The sequence below is a fragment of the Corvus hawaiiensis genome, chromosome 8, assembly GCF_020740725.1.
Source record: "Corvus hawaiiensis isolate bCorHaw1 chromosome 8, bCorHaw1.pri.cur, whole genome shotgun sequence".
In the NCBI taxonomy this organism is placed as follows: Eukaryota; Metazoa; Chordata; class Aves; order Passeriformes; family Corvidae; genus Corvus; species Corvus hawaiiensis.
In genome coordinates, this window is record NC_063220.1 from 33,690,825 (window position 1) to 33,707,719 (window position 16,895).

Here is a 16,895-nt window from a genome sequence, read left to right on the forward strand (position 1 = left end):
GAAGAGGCTTGTCTGGGATTGCTGCTGCTCTCTTCCCTGGACAAACACAACGCCTGGTGTGAGGCAACAGCCCTGTGTTGCAATTGCTGCCTTGCGCAGGCCAGAGGGACTTCTTGATACCGGCCTTCCCTGCTGACTTGCATTTAACGTGGCTTCCCTTGTGTCCTCATTCCTTGCTTGATTTCAAATAAAACATAAAAATGTCTTTTAAAGGCAGGGCACGTGGTGATGTCACATGGCTCCAGCACAGTTTTCCCTGTCCCTGCCTGCCCTCTGCAGCCAGGTTAGTGTTGAGCAGCAGGTTCTGGGCTGCTTCTGACCTCCTGGGAATACCTGCCTGGCTCAGGTCCCTCCCTCCCTGGTGCTGATTTTATAATCAAGGCATAAAGTGAGGGGTGTGGTAATTGCCCTGCGTAGGTGTGGGTTCTCACTGCTGCTCCCAGCCCATCCAAGATTCCTCAGTCTGGGAGCAGCATAGGAGAGGAACCAGCCACTGAGGACTCTTAGGAGCGGCATGGAGAGCAAATGGAGTGGCTTGGTGCTGATCATTTCTGTGTGCCTGGGCTCCTACCAAGGTAAGGCCAGGCCTGGGGGTAGGTAGGATGTGGAGAGCCCAGAAAACCCTGCTGAATCCCAAAACTATTCTCAGCTTTGGTGTCTTATGCTCCATAATGTGCTTCCTCATTCCTCTGGTGTTGGAGTTGGGCAGAGGAGAGCTTGGGGGAAGGTGGCACCAATGGCTGCTTTACCACCTGGATATGAGTGTTGGAACTTAGGCCCTTAAAGGTGATCTCAGGGCAAAAAGGGGTTTGCTCCCTCCCTTCTCTGGGATTCAGGCACAGCTGGTGCTGTGCTGGGGCATGGAAGGAGGAAGCCAGTTGCTGGGGGTGTCTGCAGTGGTGCAGGAGAGGGGCTGCTCTCTCTGCTGCCCTTGGTACTGGGGCCTGGCTGCCAACGTGTGAGCTTGGGGAAGCCACTTGGTTGTCACAACAGAGTGACGACGCTGCCACCTGAAGCTGCCCTTTTCCTGATGGTCCTCAGAGGAGATGCAGGAGCAGGAAGTTGCCTCTGCTGTGGTTTGCTGAGCTCTGGGAAGGGTGATGGGGTGATGTGCTCTACTCACCTCAGGAGCCCTCTTCAAAATCGGGACTTGGGTCTCTGTGAGCGAATCCTGCTGCAGGCAAAGCTCTGCTGCTGTCCCTTAGTCATGCCCCTGCCCATCCCCAGGAAACAAGCTGGGAAAGGCCTGTTTCTAACCTCTGGTCCTCCCTTGAGGCCAAATCGCTGTGTTTTGAGGAAATCTTCCCCAGAATAAGTGGAGCCCTGCTGTTGTAAGGATATCCCCCATGTTTAAGAGTGAAGAGCCCCCCTTGCACCCCAGTTACCCCAGGCTTGGTTCACTGGGTTCCTCTGACGTGACCTGCCCAGGCTTTGTGGTGGAGGACTTGTGAGTGCGCACGCGTGGCCCGGGGTGGGGGGACGTGTCCAGGTGTTGCAGCCAGCAGCAGGCAGAGCAGGAAAGTTCACCTGCGCTCGGCACGTCCAGCCTGGGGTGACGCCTGCCCTGGGAGCCGGCAAGGGCTTGGCTGCACGGCACGGGGGTGCTGCGGGACGGGGGACCCTGCAAGCCTTGGAGAAGGATTTGGGAGCTGGGAAGAGTGTATTTATGGTTCTTGCTGTAACAAGGGGTTTGCGCCAGGCCGGGAATTGGGGCGCTGGGGCCCACGCTGCCACCCCCGGGGTTTACGTCACAACCGGCTCGCCAGGCTCTGCCGGCTCGGCCGGGGCGCTCCGAGACTCCATGGAATGCCAGCAGAGCCCTGCCAGAGCTGGAGCTCGGTGCTGGATCCCCCCTGAGCAAAGCCCACCCCATCCCCCGGGCCTGGCAGACCGGAATAGGGCAGTTGTGGCTGGCCTGGGACCACAGTGGCACGGGAGCATCCCTGCCTCGCTCCTTTTGCTAAAAATGGCATCATCTAATAACCCTGCTGCCTGTGTGCCTGACAGCATGAGGTGGCTCCGGCACGGCTTTGAAACGTGTAGGAGAGCTCACGAGACACCAGTTGCCGCAGTTGCTTGCCCCGTGGCAGTGGTTTCCATTGGGGGAAGCTCCCCCTGCTCTCAGCTGTTGGGAGTTATGATTAGTCCTAATTACCTTCTGGCCCAGCACTTGATGCGTGAGTTTCAGCTTGAGCAGGGCGAGGAGCAAGCGCTGAGCTGAGGAGTTCTGTGAGCCAGGAAAGTTCAGGACCAAACCACCCGTGTCTTCTAGATCCCCCGATCCCCCTCTGGGGTCCGGGCTCCAACACAGGGCTGTGAGAAATGCTGGGGGACCGGCTCAGAAAAAAAAAAATGCTGTGGGGTTGTTGTCTCCCATCTCCTTGGTTTTGGTGCTGCCCCTTAGTGTCTCTTCTGACTTGCCATTCCTGTTTGCCCTGATGCTGGGGCCAGGGTTGAAAACATAAATATATACCTCTCAGCTGATGTGGCGAGCTCGGCATCGCGCAGCTGGGGAGGTGTGTGGGAAGCCTGGGAAAGCGGGGGGACTCGCCCTGCCCCGCGGCTCACCTGTCCCAGTGCTGCCGTCAGCTCGATGGGGAAATCGGGGCTGAAACACGACCCGGCACCCTCCGAGCTGCGCCAGCGCTTTTGGGGGCAGCCGGGACTGGTGAGGGGCTTGGGACCCCTCTCCCCACAACCTCCGGCTCAGGGGACTTTCCAGGGTGGCCCTGGGCACCTCACGCTGCCGTCTCATGGATGAGCTGGAGGCGTTGCCAAAATCCAGCATGCAGGGAAAGCAGCTTTTGGGGAGAAACCTGATAAGGGCAGGGTTGGGTGGAAGGAGCAGTTTCTACCTTTGGCTTTATTCCTGCTCTGCAAAATCATAGACAGGGCTGGGGGATAAAAGCTGGATGCAAACGCTTGGAGCGGGGAGGGTTGTGGTTTGCTTAGAAACGCCTCTTGCAAGAGGGTCTGCAGCAGGGTCTGCCTGTCCCTCTGCTCGGGTGCTGCTCCCTATATACCCCCAAATTCCCGGAGCGCCTCCCAGCCAAAGCAAGGCAGCGAAGGGCTTGGGTTGTGTCCTCTCCCCGCCTCCTCCCCATCCGCATCCTGGGTGGGCACAGTTCCCGGTGGAAACGAACACTCGCCCCAGCAAAAACGAGTCCTGACACACCAAGGTGACAATTAAAGCGCTGCTCTTGCGCCACGCCACCGCGCTGCCGGGGCGGGCCATGCCGCGGCTGCCGTGCCGGGGATTTACAGTCAGGAGAAAATGCTGTCGTGGGGAGGAAATAAAACCAAAAGAACCCCACCAAAAGTGGGGTTGCTCAATCGTTGCCGGGAGCCGTGGCGTGACTATCCGGCTGCCGTGCGGGGCTGAGCGCCGGCGCCCCGGGTTTGCAAGATTTATTGCTGCTTTTATAAGCAGCCGCCTCTGCAGCGTGTCAGAGGGTGCCGTGAGGTTGAGGATGAGACCCAAATTCCCTCTTTGCTTCTGACCCTGTGACATCCCATTGAAAAAGCTGGCTGCCTGGCAAAGCCAGCCTTAAAAAATCATTTATAAACGAAACAACCTCCGCCACCACTTTGGGAGCTGAGGTGGAATCACAGCGGGAGGGTGAGGAGCATCACCCCTAGCTCACTGCGGTGCAGATAGGGAGGTTAGTTTGGTGTCTTGGGGTGCCTCGTGGGCTGACCGTCTCCTCTCCCCTCTCACAGCCGGGGCCAGCCCCCTCCACGAGTGTGGCAAGCGGCCGGAGGACTGGTGCCGCGACGTGGCGACCGCGGCTAAGTGCGGGGCACTGGAGCTCTGCCAGCTCACCGTGTGGGACCGGGCCCTGGGGGTAACAGTGCTGGGAGCAGGGAATGCGGGGGGCTGCGGGAGAAGTGCCCATCTGCCCCAGAACATGGAGATGGCAGGAGAATCCCAGCCTGCCCACCCCAGCATCTGGCGCCCTCAGGCAGCGACATATCTGCAGAGTAAATGGCAAAAATCAATTGGGTGCCCCGGGACGTTCCCAAGTGCCCCGTGGTGGGGTGGAGGATTGGGATCTCGAGAGCAAGTGGTGGGTCTGGGTGCTGTGACAGCATCCCCACATGTCCCCTCTCTCAGCAGAAGGGGATCCCCTGTCACCTGTGCCAGGTGGCGGTCTCTGTGGTGGGCAAGATCCTGCAGGACAACTGCACCGAGGTGGGTCTCAGTAGGAAGGGGATGTGGGGCTGGTGTTCCTCCCCACCAACACCACTGAGGCCCTGAACACTCTCTCTGTCACCCAGGAAAAGCTGCGGCTCTTCTTGGATAAGAAATGCCAGTACCTGCCCTTCCAGGACTGGTCTGTCAAGTGCAAGAGGATGGTGGACACTGGCATCCTCGTGCTCGTCCAGCTGGGCAAGCAAGTGCTGGTAATGCAGGGGAAGCCCCTAGGTTTGCATTTCTCCGTGGTTTGGGATGTCTTAGGGGCTTGCAGAGCAAAGGATGCTCCTGGAGCCTGGGACAAAGCATCTGAAGGATGTGATGGAGATGGAAATGACCTGGGGCGGGTGGAGGTGGTGGGTGTGATGGGGCAGATGCAGCCTCAAGCCCCCACCCCTCTGCTCCCCCAGTCGGAACCAAAGGTGGTGTGTGGGACCATCAAGTTGTGCCAGCCCCGGAACAGACCCACGGAGAGCTTGAAGTATGAGAAGCTACCACCAGCTGCCACAGGCCCCACCCAGGACTTCGCCGACCTGATCGCCCCCTTCATGGCCAACGTGCCCCTCCTGCTCCATCCCCAGGACCTGCCTCACGGCGAGGCCCAGGTACTGTGGCACGGACAGGAATGGTGCTGATCATGGAATCATGGAACGCTTTGGGTGGGAAGGGACCTTACAGATCATCTCATTCCAAACCCCTGCCACAGACAGGGAATGTGCCCAGGTTGCCCCAAGCTCCATCCGAGCTGGCCTTGGACACTTCCAGGGATGGGTCAGGCATAGCTTCTCTGGGCAACCTGTGCCAGTGTCTTAATGCTGCTCAGGGATGAAAATCCCCTAAAAGCATCGCCTACTTAATAACAATTAAAGAAAGCCCCGAGAATTTCTGTGGAGCTGAAATAACTTCTGGTTTTGGGGGTGTCACCAGTTTGGGGGGATATTCCAGGATGCAGGAGGGAACCAGAGAGATGCTGGTCAAAGTGCTGCCCCAAATTGCAGCCAGTATTTAAATCCCAGCCCTGCAAATGCAGGTATTGGGGAGGGGGGGAGGGGGGCAGTGTTTGATTTTATTTTGAGGGTACCAATGTGTCCCTGCCCTTGTTATCCTGCAGGAGATGGAAGAGGTGTGTGGGCACTGCCTGCAGCTGGTGACAGCCGTGCAGCTGGAGCTGAGGGCCAACACTGCCTTCACCTGGGCACTGGTGGGCCATGCCAAGCGGGTGTGCGAGACCCTGACACCCGACCTGGCACAGCGGGTGAGGGGGCCAGCAGGGAATCACACAAGGGTTTGGGCTGGAAGGGGCCTTAAAGACAATGTCATTCCACCCCCTGCCATGGGCAGGGACACCTTCCACTGGACCAGGTTGCTCCAAGCCCTGTCCAGTCTGGCCTTGAACACTTCCTGGCATGGGCCCTCTTCTCCTCCTCGATGGGAGCATCTTTTGCAGATGCCTGCCCAGGTGGGGGGCGTCCACTGTCGGGCACTGAGGCCGTGTCTCCCTCCCGCAGTGCAAGCGCTCCCTGGCCGAGTACACAGACACGGCTGCCCAGCTGCTGCGCTACATGGTAAGAGGGTGGGGGCTCCCCGGGGGTGCCAGGGGAGAGTGGGTGCTAGCTGGGGGGCTGAATGGCACAGCCAAGGGGCCTCATCAGCAAATGCTCCTTTTTTTTAAAGTTAAACTCACTGCATTATATTCCTACAAAATTTAAATGTTTTTCCCTCCTTCTCTCTGGCTTGCAACTGCTGTAATTATATTTTATGTTGATTTTTTCTTGCCATTTTCTGGTCCCTCCACTGGTAGCAGGCTGAGGTAAGTGAGACCCATGCCCTGACGGGCTGAAATTCCCCTCCATGGGGGACAATGCCCACCTTATTCGGGATGTTTCTCTCCCCAGGACCCGATGGAGCTGTGTGGCCAGCTGGGACTCTGCGCCTCCACCTCGGCACTGCCCCTCCACACGCTGCTCACAGAGAAGGTGACGCAGGTCCTGAGCATGCTGGGGGTAAGTGGGCCCCCCCCCCGCCCCCCCTCCAGTTCTGCTGTGATCCTTAAAATCCAAATCTTGTGAAGAGGGAGCCTTATTTTGTATTTTATTTCCTCAAGCATCTCCATTTATCCAAGGGGGAATGCCTTACATGGGGGGTGATGGTGGAATAGGATGAGGGTGGCTCTGGGGGGGCTCGGCATGCATCCCACCACCTTGTCCCGACAGGACAGGGTGGGGAGCACTCCACTGTGTGACGTGTGCCAGTTCACCGTGAAGACAGTCGAGAGCCTCCTGGAGAACAACGTGACAGAGGTGACCACTGCTGCAGTCTGGGGCTGGGGGGGCTGGGACAGGGGACAAAGGGGCAGCAAGGAGCCAGCGTTTCCCTCTTCTGCTTTGTGCCGGCAGGAGCAACTGGTGAATGACATCGAGAAGGTGTGTTACATGCTGCCCCACAGCGTCATCGGGCAGTGCAAGGACTTCGTCAACTCCTACGGCAAAGCCGTGGTGATCATGCTGCTGGAGGCCACCGACCCCGCGGCCGTCTGCACCATGCTGCGCTGCTGCCCCCGCAGCGGGGACGCCCAGCCCGGTGAGCTGGCACCCAGCACGGGGCCCCGGGGAGCAGGGTGTCCCCTCCGCTGGGTGCTGACAGCCCGTGTCCTCCAGGGGCTGCCTCGCTGGAGCAGCTGGCGGTGAGCGCGGGCGCCTTCTGCAACGTCTGCCAGATCGTCGTCACCTACTTCGACAACGAGCTGCTGAAGAACGAGACGCTGGAGGAGCTGGGCGAGGTGCTGGAGAAGGGCTGCGCGATGCTGCCCACGCCGCTCACCAGCAAGGTGAGCTGAGGGGGCACACCCAGCCCGGCGGGGACACCCCCGACACCCCCGCCGGGCTCACCCCCTCTCTCCCTCCCAGTGCGAGGCGCTCGTGTTGCAGTACGAGCCGGCGGCCGTGCGGCTCTTCGTGCAGATGATGGACCCCACCTTCGTCTGCACCGTAAGTGTCCTCGTCCCTGGGGCGGCCTGGACCAAGATGGGCATCTTTTGTCCAAGCCTCGGGGCTGGGGGAGGGGCAGGGTGACCAGAGGCTGCTCATGGAGGTTTTCTTCCTCCTCCTCCCACCCTTTTCCTTCACAATGCAGAAAATCAGAGCCTGCGACTCAGGCAAGGAGGATCTCCTGGGCTCGGCCCCCTGTGTCTGGGGCCCGCAATACTGGTGCAAGAACATGGCCACGGCGGTCGAGTGTAATGTAAGTGCCGGTCGTGTCCCCTCCCTGGGCCGGCAGGGTGCCGGGGGTCCCTGTGTCCCACCGCCACCCCGCCCCGTTCCTCCTGCAGGCCGTCGCACACTGCCGGCGTCACGTGTGGAACTAGGAGCCATCTCCTCTGCTGGCTGGACTTGCTCTGCCGTTTGGTTCGGGATCCTGGCTCCCTTCCCTTGGGATATGCCTGCACTCACAGACGGCAATGGCAGGAGCCAACCGGCCTCATCGCGCCGGCAGGGCTGCAGGGAACCCCAGCGCCCTCGGCCACTTACTCTTCCACTCCTGGGGCTTGGATTTCCAAATCAGGTTAAGGGACTCGTTAGTATTTTCAGGACTGGGGATTCAGCCCTGACATCTCTCAGGGTAACTGCAAAATCCCCATGCCCACCTCTGTCCCCATCTCTATCCCCATCCCCATCCCCAATACCATCTCGACCTTTCCATCCCACCCTGAACCACTCGTAAGGCCCAGATCCAGCAACGTGGATCTGTCCCTGTGGGCTGGGCTGGGTTCTGCTGCCCAAACGCCGGCCCCCCACTCCTGGCTGGTGGCAGCCTCACCTGAACAGAAAATGAATGAGTTTGGGTGCAAGGATTTCCTTTCACACCCCCCTCCCTGCTGGAGGTCCTGTGCTGATCCAGCCGTGGTGGTGAGGGCAGCGGGGTGCTGGGTCATCACCCCCGCCCTATCAGGGGGATGCCTGCAGTGCCTGGTCCTGAGTGTGCACGGGAGCATCCCATCACAAATAAACTCTTCCCGTGAGCCTGGCTGGCTATGTCCTTCCTCCTTGTGCTCGGGCTGCAATGGGGGTGCGGGCAAACCAGGAGGACATTTAATGCTTCCCCCAAAATCCAAGGGGCAGCAACACCCAGGGTGGCATCTCGTGAAGGTGATGGGGTTGAAGGATGAATTAAAAGAGAGTTTTCTCTTCCGAAGGGGGTTTGGGTGTGATGGATCCGGGGAGGAAGGACAACAGACAGGTTACCCAAAGCCATAGACAGTGTATTTCTGAGTCCCGTAACAGACCGTGCCCAACACTCTCCACAAGGTTACGACTGGAAACAAACCCCCGAACAAACAAACCCAAATGCAAGAGAGAAGGGGAAAGAAAAGGGCAACAAAAGACACACACGAGCACTCCACATCCAGAAGCCCCAGTTATTGTTAGTCTCTTTCAACATCGCAAGTAGTTTTGGTAAAGCCAGTGAAATGGAGGAATGTCTTTGGGTTGTTTTTTTTTTCTTTTTAATTTGTTGGGTCTTTCCTTACTGGAAAGGTGACGTTAATGCCAAAAGGACTCGGTCTCTCCCCATGCTTCTCCGGCTGTCCCCATGCCCGTGGTTGAGGTGTGACAGCTGCTTGTCCCCAGCCTGTGCCCAGGGATGCTGTGGCAGCACATCATCCGCATCCTCACTGCACCTTCCCCCGTCCAGTCTGGACTCATCAGATTCATTTAGCTTTTCTTTTCCTTTTTTTTTTTTTTAGAAAAAAAAACTTTTTTTTTTTTTTTAATAAGAAAAATAAAAAAAAATTTAATGGTTTCATGGATAAATGACAGGTGAGTAAAAGCATTCCGGTCCTGAGAGCCCTCTCCCGGGGCCAAGCTCTCCAAGGCTGCCAGAGTGATCTGCACCAGGTAGCCTGGACTCCTTCTGCAGGGGAAGAGGGGGCCAAGCACCAGTCTCGGGCTGCCCCTGGCCCCCACCACGGCCCCCCCGGTCTGTGCTTCATCCCCGCCGGCCCTGGCTTGCCTAGAGGAGCACCAGCAAGCACCACCGCTCGTCATAACTCGGTGATCTCCAGAGGGCTCTCCATGATCACCTCCCGCATCTTGTGCAGGGGGGTGGACTTGGCCGACTCGGTGCGGGCATTGTGGTCGCTGTAGCCCCCGCAGTCGGCGGTCAGAGTCTCCAGCGAGCGACCCAGCACCTTCTGGTCGTCCTCGGGCAGGCTGTTGAGGTCGGAGGCGAGCAGCGTGCCCGTGCTGCCATGCACCATGTGGATGCCATCGGGACCTTTCAGCTCCACCGGTTGCTTGTGTCGGAAGCGCAGGCTGCCCTGGCTGGGACTACGCTCCTCCTCCTCGTCCTCCAGCTCCTTCTGGATCAGCTGCAAAAGAGCCATGGAGTAAGGAATTACCACTGTGGCCATAGCAGCTCCTGGCTTCCGTGACTCCTGCAATGCTGGAGTCCAGTGGAGGGAAGGACTCTCCTCTTCTGAAGCACTCTCAGAGCGTGGTGATGAGGATCACCAAGAGATGACCTCCAGCTGGATCACTCTATTTTTGGGTGGATGCCCTGGCTCAGGCACCAGCTACCAGCTAGGTGATGGGTCCTGCAGCTGCCCCCAGAGTGGCCAAGGAGGAGTTTGGACCCGGGCTGGAATTTGGGGTTGTGTGAGGGTGGAGGAGCAGGAGGCAGACAGGGACAGAAGATGAAGAAAGGCTGGATGGGGCTGGAGGGGAATAAGGGCATAGACAGATGGAGGGCAGAAGGGTTGAAAGGCATCTCCTATCCCACTGCTCTCCTCTGCTCTCTTTGCCCCTTGTTTTGCCCCCTATGAAGGGTAGAAAGCCACAGGAGGAATCACTTCTCCCCATACCAGCCCTTCTGCACCAACACCCTCCAATCAGAGGAGCAGAAGGAAGGAAAGATGATCCCTCACAGCTTTGGCCAGCCTTGGCAGAAATGGGAGCTGATGAAGAGAGTCCACCCTACAAAGAGGGATGTCCTCCCCTGGGGTCAGAAAGACCAAGGGAGAAAGTGCTGCTGATGCTCAGAGGAAACACGGAGAGTCACTGTGGGGCATCAGCAGCCTGGAAAACCAGTGAAAAAACAGCAGTGGGAACCAGTGGAAAACCAACATTGGCTCATTTTGACCAAGCAGAGAGTGGAGGGAGCACCGTGTGAGAGGGACCAAGAGTGGCCACAGGGAGCGACCACAGCCTGTGGGGCCAGGAAGACACACTGCATCCCAGAGGGCACGGCAAGCATCTCCCCACGCCCATGCACACCCCTCTACCTCCGAGACTGAGGAGCGGTCCCCCTGACTGGCGGTGGCCTTATGCACCATCCGCTGGGCAAAGAGCTTTTTCAAGCGCATGTAATCATCCAGGACCACCTTCAGGAGAGTGCCCTGGGTGGAGGGGGAGAGACTGTGGGTTAACCAAGGGAGATGGTTTGATTAGAGGGAGGCCAGCCTCGTCCTGGCATTTTGTGAAGCGACATCACCCTCTGGCACTGTGAACTTGGAAGGTGTACCTGTAAGAGAAGACCCCTTGGTGGAGGATGCCTGCCCTCAAAACTCACCTTGATGGGTCCCTCCCGCATGATCTGCCCCAGCTTGGCAATGTTGTCGTACTCCTGGATGGCTGCCCGCAGGTAGCGGTCATCCTCGGGCTTGGCGGCGGAGGGCTCTCTCCCGAAGGTGCCCTGCAGGAGGAGAGAGCGGCTCAGGAGGTGCTGTGGGTGACAGGTGCGGGGACACGATGTCCTGGCGGGGGCCGTGTCTCACGTGGGTGCGGGCAGGGCTGTTCCAGAGGTCGGTGATCTCGCTCAGGTTCTCTGGCAGGTCGTCCTCGTGCTCCGCCTGTGCCGCCAGCTCCATATTCCTGCAGAAGGGGTCCAGCCACACCGGGTTGGCCCTGCCCAGGGGGAGGAACTGCCATCAGCGCAGGCAAAGAGTGGCATTATCCCTAACGCCATCTGGAGCCTGGATGCTGAGGTTGCACTGCCTCCTCCTGCCCTGTGCAGGTATGAATTTGGCTGCTCTGGATCCAGATACGTGTCAAAACATGCCCGTCATCTCTGCTTACCCCAAACCTGGCCAGGATTGGCACAGATGGAGTCACAGGAGAAAGACCAAGATTTTTTAGCTTAGAAAGCTCTCAGAGCAAGCACGTGTCCCAGGGCCAGTCATGCTCCATGCAGAGCAGAGCAGAGCAGAGCAGAGAGACATCACGGCTCCACAACACAGGCATCCCTCTCTCGGGAGCAGCCTCCAACCCCAGGGGGTGGCACTCACCCATCAAAAGAGTACTTGTTGGTGTTTGGCATGTCCATAATGTCCATGAAGCCTCTGTTCCCTGCAAAAGGCAGGGATGGGAGTTACAGGGGGACACGTTGGTGGGCTGAGCAGCAAACCATGGGGTGACACTTCTTTATCAGGGAGGGATAAAGAGCAACCAGAAAGAGAGTGACAAACATGCTGGGATGTGGCTGATCATGCAGCGCCTGATGCTGCGAAAAGCCTCCCACCACCACACCTTGCTGGGCAGGATCACTTCTGATATACACCCCACGATATCCCCCATGTCTCCCTGTGACCCTCCTCTGTGCTCTCCATGCACCCCACTCTCCCACACAGCTGGGACACCCCAAACTGCTCACCAGTGGAGCCAGCCACGATGGCTTTCAATTTCCTTTTGTGCCTGCAAAAGAAACAGCCACTCAGGGAGGGAAATAAGGAAGATGCTGGAAAGGAGGACACACAGATTTGCAATAACCCTTCATAGGTATACCCCCGTGTTAAATAAGGCTGGGAGCTTGGAGGGGAGAGGTACTATCAGTATTAAAACCATGCATTTTGGAGGGGATAGGCAGAGAGAGTTACTCACACTGTCCGATAGTACCAGTTCATGAGGATGAAGAGCATGGCAGCCAGGAAGAGCAGGACGGCCAGCACGATGATTGCCATCTAGGAGAGACAGAGGCGTGGTGGAAACCTCGGGCATGGAGCCAGCACCCACTGGTGGGCACATGCCCAAAGTTATGTGGGTGGAACATCTCGCCAGTTACTGACCAGTCCCCATGGGAAGGAACACCACCCCACCTGCGAGCAGCACCTCCAACCCCAGATGGACCCATACCTGCAGAGCTGAGAGGTCATCTGGTGCCCGGGCAGTAATGGCAGGCTGCACATCCAGCACGTTGTAGTTCCTGAAGAGATTCCTCAGCTGCTCCTTGTTCTCGTCTATCATCTGAATAACCCTGGGAAGAGAAGGGTTGCTTGGGCACCTTGACATTATTGAGGGTCCTGAGGGAGCTGGGCCGGGTGGGGGGCCAGGGGACGTACCGCTCCACATCCAGGATGCGGTTGGTCTCCCTGTTTACCACATGGATCAGCAGCTCTGTCTGGGCAAAGTTCACCCGGCCTTTCTTGTCAACATGGAACTGGGGAGAGACAGCAAGGTCTCCAGTGTGGGAGAGGAGTCTCCTCCTGAGCATGCTCCAAGGTGTACTTGCGTGGCAAGAGACCCTCAAGCACCAATCTGGACCCCTTCAGTACACCCCAACCTGGAGTGTATTCGTCACCTTCTGAGCCCAGGAGTGTCTACGGTTATCCAGGCAGGATTCCCCCAAAAGAGACTTCCCAAGTAGCATCTGGAAGGTTGCCTACCCCTCAAAGCAACGTCCAAAGAGGATGGTTACCTGCACATCATCTGTGTTGACGATGGCACCTGTGATGTTGGAGAGCAGGCTGATGAACTCCTCCTCAAACTGCCTGACCTTGTCAGGGATCTCATTGATGATGATTTTGACCCTCTGGTCATCCCGCAGGATGTAAATCCCCACAATGGCCGTGTCGTTGTGGCCCACCAGGTCAGAGGCCATAATGTCCACCACAAAGTAGCCGGGGTTATAGGCCGTGAAGAGGTCGAAGGTTCGCAGGATGCCATCAAGAGTTCCTGGGGAATGGATGGTCACATGCCTGGGATTAGTGACCCCAGCCATGGGGACAGCTTTGGCCGTATCTCTGCCCAAGACGCCATGCTCCCGGCAGCAGGCTGGGCACTCACCGATGCTGAAGATGTTGGCCACCTCCTCGGAGTCGTTGGAGTGCTGCTTGATGTAGCGAATGCCCAGGATGTTGTACAGGACCAGGCTGTTATTGCCCACATCGGCGTCCACTGCGACCACTCTGATCAGCTCCGACCCCACCTTGGCATCAGTGGCAACCCCTTTGAGGGAGAGATGGGAAAGGGACCTGGGGCGAGGCTGGCTCTCGCTGCCCCATCATCCTGCTGGATTTTCCTGGAAGTATCTCTGTCTCCTGGTGCCCCCCCAGCCCCTGGCACCCCTTACCCGCTGTGTACTCCGACTTGGTGAACTGGGGGGACTGGTCATTGATGTCATCCAGGAAGATCCGCACCTCCTGAAGTGTCAGGTCCCCACTGAGGTCCCAGAACTGGGCTCTCCCCGCCTGCTGGTCCCGGGGAGGGGACCAGTTCCTCTGGCTGGATGCTTTTACAATGATTGAGTGGTACGGCTCCTTCTCCCGGTCCAGGTCCCGCAAGACCTTCAGCTTCCCCTCTCGGCTCAGCTGAAAATTGCTCTCCTGGTTCCCAGCTGGGTGCAGAAGGGGGTCCCCAGTTAGGCCCCTTTGGGCTTGGCACTTCCGAAATGCCACCTTGCCCATTGAGAAGGGCAGAGGGGCAGTGAGGAGATGAAGAAAATCCTGGGTGAGGGGTGTGTGGAGGGACACAGAGCTGCCATCTCCACACCCACCTGCTATGAAGTAGTAGACAATGGCGTTGGAGCCCTCATCCGCGTCCACTGCACCAGTGACATTCCCCACCACAGTGCCTGGCCGCGAGTGCTCGGGGACAGAGAGTGCCTGGTACTGGGGACTATCCCTCTGCCAGAGACCCCAGAGAAAGGAATGTTAGGAGCACTGAGGTTGCTTTAAATAAAAGCAGACAGATCCCATGGTGCTGCCCACCATGGTGATGCCCAGGGCTGCATGCTCCATCACATGTGCTCACTGGCATACCCATCCCTGCATCCCCTGCATCCCACCCCCTTCACTCTGGTGCCTTACAGGTGGCCTGAGGAAGATGGGTTCATTGTCATCGATGTCATCGAGTGCTACCTGCAGGGGCTGCATGGTCTCGTAGGGTGGCTGGCCCTGGTCACAAGCCACGATGATCAGCTGGGGAGAGAGGCAAAAGGGCTGTCCTGGGCAAAACCACACACACTGGGAGACATCACTGAGGCAGGGACAGAGAGGACAGCTGGATGGTGGACGATTTTGGGGGGATTTAACAGGGAATTGGGTGTTGGCTTACCAGGATGCAACCCCCCTATAACACTTGATAACCACCCAGTTCCTGCTAAGGTGTGGTACCTCCACAACTGTGTCAGCCGACCCCATCCTCACCACATCACTTGCATCCCACCAGCCCCATGCTGGACCCACAGCCTCAAGGCCTGCCCCGGCCCCCTGCCCAGCTCACGTTGTACACTGCCTGCTTCTCCCGGTCCAGCCGCATGGCCGTCTGGATCAGCCCACTGACAGAATCGATGCTGAAATACTCCCAGTCCTTGTTCCCTGCCCCAGTTTTCAGCAGGTTGTAGAGCACCACTCCGTTGAGACCCTCGTCTTTGTCTGTGGCATAGACCTCGTAGACGTTGGACCGCAGGGGGATCTCCTGCTTGCACACACACAGCCCTTCAGCCTTGGCACTGCATGCAAACCCCTGCTCCCCCTGCCCCTCCAGACCCCTTGGTCCAAAATCCCTTGGGTTTGGAGGTCAGCAAGCTCCCACTACCCAAACCCAACATGGGGCTGGCAACATTGAGCCATGATTCCCTTTGGCCTGGTGGCTGGGGACTGGCTGAATCAAGCCTGGCTTCCCAGAAAGAGGAAACATCTTAAATGTCAGCATTTCCAGCCCATGTTTATAAACATGCTCTGCACGCACCACACACGGATTGTTTACTAACTCTGAGTGCTGCTGGGGTTTCTGTTCCCCAAATCTGCCCCACCACCCTGCTCGCATGTATGGAGAGAAGCTGTTTTTGAGTGTCCAGCCCCATGAACCAAACCTTGCCAAATGCTAAATCAAGGCCTTGTTCCATCCCCAGTGGAGATGGAGTTTGGATTTTGCTGCTGATAGGCAGGAGTGCTCCTGAATACACTTTCAACATGCCATGACCCTGCTTGCTCCCAAGGGATTTACCTCCTTGATGTGCAGGATAGTGCCATTGGGTGGGCGGATGAAGACGGGGCGGTTGTCATTGATGTCGATGACCTCGATGTGAAGCATGGTGGTCCCCCAAAGAGGGGGATGCCCCTTGTCTGTGGCCACCACAGTCAGGTTGAACCTCTCATAGGACTGCAGGCGCCGCCGGGATGTGACAAGCCCGGAGTCTTTATTGATCTTGAAAGCCTCTGGGGACAGAAAAAAAACCCCAGATCTCTGGCTCAGGACACTTCGCGCCAGATAAATTATAATTAAAAATGAGTATACCAGCTGAAGTGCACCCCTCACTGGTGGGAAATCCCTGTCAAGGATGATGGAGTGGAGCTGGTGCCTGAGGCCAGGAGTGTGGATGGTCTCAGGGTTTTCATGCCATCCCAGCCCACTGCCACATCCTTGTCTCTGGGCTCTACTCCCTGGTTACCCCTGTCTGTGTTTCACTCCTGCCCAGGCTGGCATAGTGGAGCCAGAGGAGTCCATGTGTCTCAGGAAAATGAATGTTCTGCCATTCCCCTCTATATGCTGGCTTTTGCCTGATTTCCATGATTTCTCCATGTGCAGATATACTGGATTTCAGGCACTATCACTACCCACCCACACCTTTGCCCTTCAAAGCCTTCACCTAAAGCAGGCAGTGAGCTTGCTGCAAGACACACCGGTGTACATAGAAAGTCCTGCTGCGGTGGGGAAGACAAGAGCATAAGCCAAGGCTGGGCTTCAGGATGAAGTCAGGCAAAGTCCTAACACCCCATGAGGAACTGGGAACTGCAGAGCAATAGCAAAAGCTCCACGCTTTCAGTATTGCTCCCAGGAGCCGAAACCAGCCGCCCGAGATGGGCTGTAGGCTTGGTGCCTGCCTACTCCTCCCTCTTCATAACCTTCCTCCCTGGGGAAGAGCCCCCTGCCCCCAGCACCTACCTGCTCCAGGACCCTCGATGCTGTAGGTCACCACGCCATTGTCCCCTTCGTCCAGGTCGGTGGCACTCATGGTGATCACTGACGTCCCCGCTGGCTCATTCTCATAGACGCTGGTGCTGAACTGGCTCTTGCTGAACTGGGGCCTTACATCGTTGATGTCCAGGACTGTGATCAGCACCTTCGACAAAGCACAGCCAGCTGGGTGGTGTGGGGCTGGGGAAGGCTGGGCAGGCCCTGGGGCCTCACCCCTGCTGTGACCTTCAGCTCTGTTGCTGGAGCAACTTCCTGCTATTTGTTTCAGCTCCACCAGCTGAATTCCTGCCTCCAACAATGGGGGCCGCCGTGGCTGGGGCACCCATTGATGCCACAGCACTTGCAGACAACAGCATCACCCTTCCCTGCCCCTCCTGCTGACGTGCTGCCCCTGTGGCACAAAGTACCCTGCACCATTCACCCCACAGCTCCTGGCATCATCTGCTCTTCCTTCTGCCTAATTGCCCCCCAGTCCAGCCACTGGGGAGGAAAGGTGGAGCTTTAACACCTTC

At 57.8% G+C, this 16,895-nt stretch overlaps 2 protein-coding genes across 14 annotated transcripts in view; one reads left to right on the plus strand and one right to left on the minus strand.

Moving 5' to 3' along the window:
- The first annotated feature begins 440 nt into the window (after positions 1-440).
- On the plus strand, positions 441-8,218 carry LOC125329280 (prosaposin-like). Of its 4 annotated transcripts, none has more exons than XM_048311008.1 (15): positions 441-575; positions 3,721-3,845; positions 4,115-4,192; positions 4,279-4,404; positions 4,606-4,800; positions 5,307-5,450; positions 5,704-5,760; positions 5,997-6,005; positions 6,091-6,198; positions 6,409-6,495; positions 6,592-6,775; positions 6,853-7,022; positions 7,102-7,182; positions 7,328-7,435; positions 7,524-8,218. In XM_048311008.1, exons 1-15 carry the CDS (start codon positions 515-517, stop codon positions 7,557-7,559), a joined length of 1,569 nt encoding a protein of 522 aa, XP_048166965.1. In that variant the 5' UTR covers positions 441-514; the 3' UTR covers positions 7,560-8,218. The 4 variants fall into 4 exon arrangements, with proteins under 4 accessions (XP_048166965.1, XP_048166967.1, XP_048166968.1 ...); XM_048311010.1 differs by having other exon boundaries at positions 6,000-6,005; XM_048311009.1 differs by having other exon boundaries at positions 442-575; positions 4,118-4,192.
- A 214-nt stretch (positions 8,219-8,432) lies between these two features.
- CDH23 (cadherin related 23) overlaps positions 8,433-16,895 on the minus strand; it is a 182,306-nt gene continuing 173,843 nt past the window's right edge. For 9 of the 10 annotated variants that reach the window (XM_048310984.1, XM_048310985.1, XM_048310987.1 and 6 more), the window contains 16 exons: positions 16,351-16,528; positions 15,412-15,623; positions 14,686-14,880; positions 14,271-14,381; positions 13,958-14,087; positions 13,535-13,798; positions 13,249-13,410; positions 12,881-13,137; positions 12,525-12,622; positions 12,319-12,439; positions 12,067-12,146; positions 11,840-11,880; positions 11,475-11,535; positions 10,965-11,094; positions 10,760-10,882; positions 8,433-9,560 (listed from right to left, as the gene is read on the minus strand). In XM_048310984.1, coding sequence (XP_048166941.1) covers positions 9,234-9,560; positions 10,760-10,882; positions 10,965-11,094; positions 11,475-11,535; positions 11,840-11,880; positions 12,067-12,146; positions 12,319-12,439; positions 12,525-12,622; positions 12,881-13,137; positions 13,249-13,410; positions 13,535-13,798; positions 13,958-14,087; positions 14,271-14,381; positions 14,686-14,880; positions 15,412-15,623; positions 16,351-16,528 — 2,490 coding nt within the window. In that variant the 3' untranslated portion in view covers positions 8,433-9,233. Of the gene's footprint in view, positions 9,561-10,472; positions 10,587-10,759; positions 10,883-10,964; positions 11,095-11,474; positions 11,536-11,839; positions 11,881-12,066; positions 12,147-12,318; positions 12,440-12,524; positions 12,623-12,880; positions 13,138-13,248; positions 13,411-13,534; positions 13,799-13,957; positions 14,088-14,270; positions 14,382-14,685; positions 14,881-15,411; positions 15,624-16,350; positions 16,529-16,895 lie in introns of all 10 variants that reach the window. The other variant, XM_048310997.1, reaches the window with a different exon arrangement.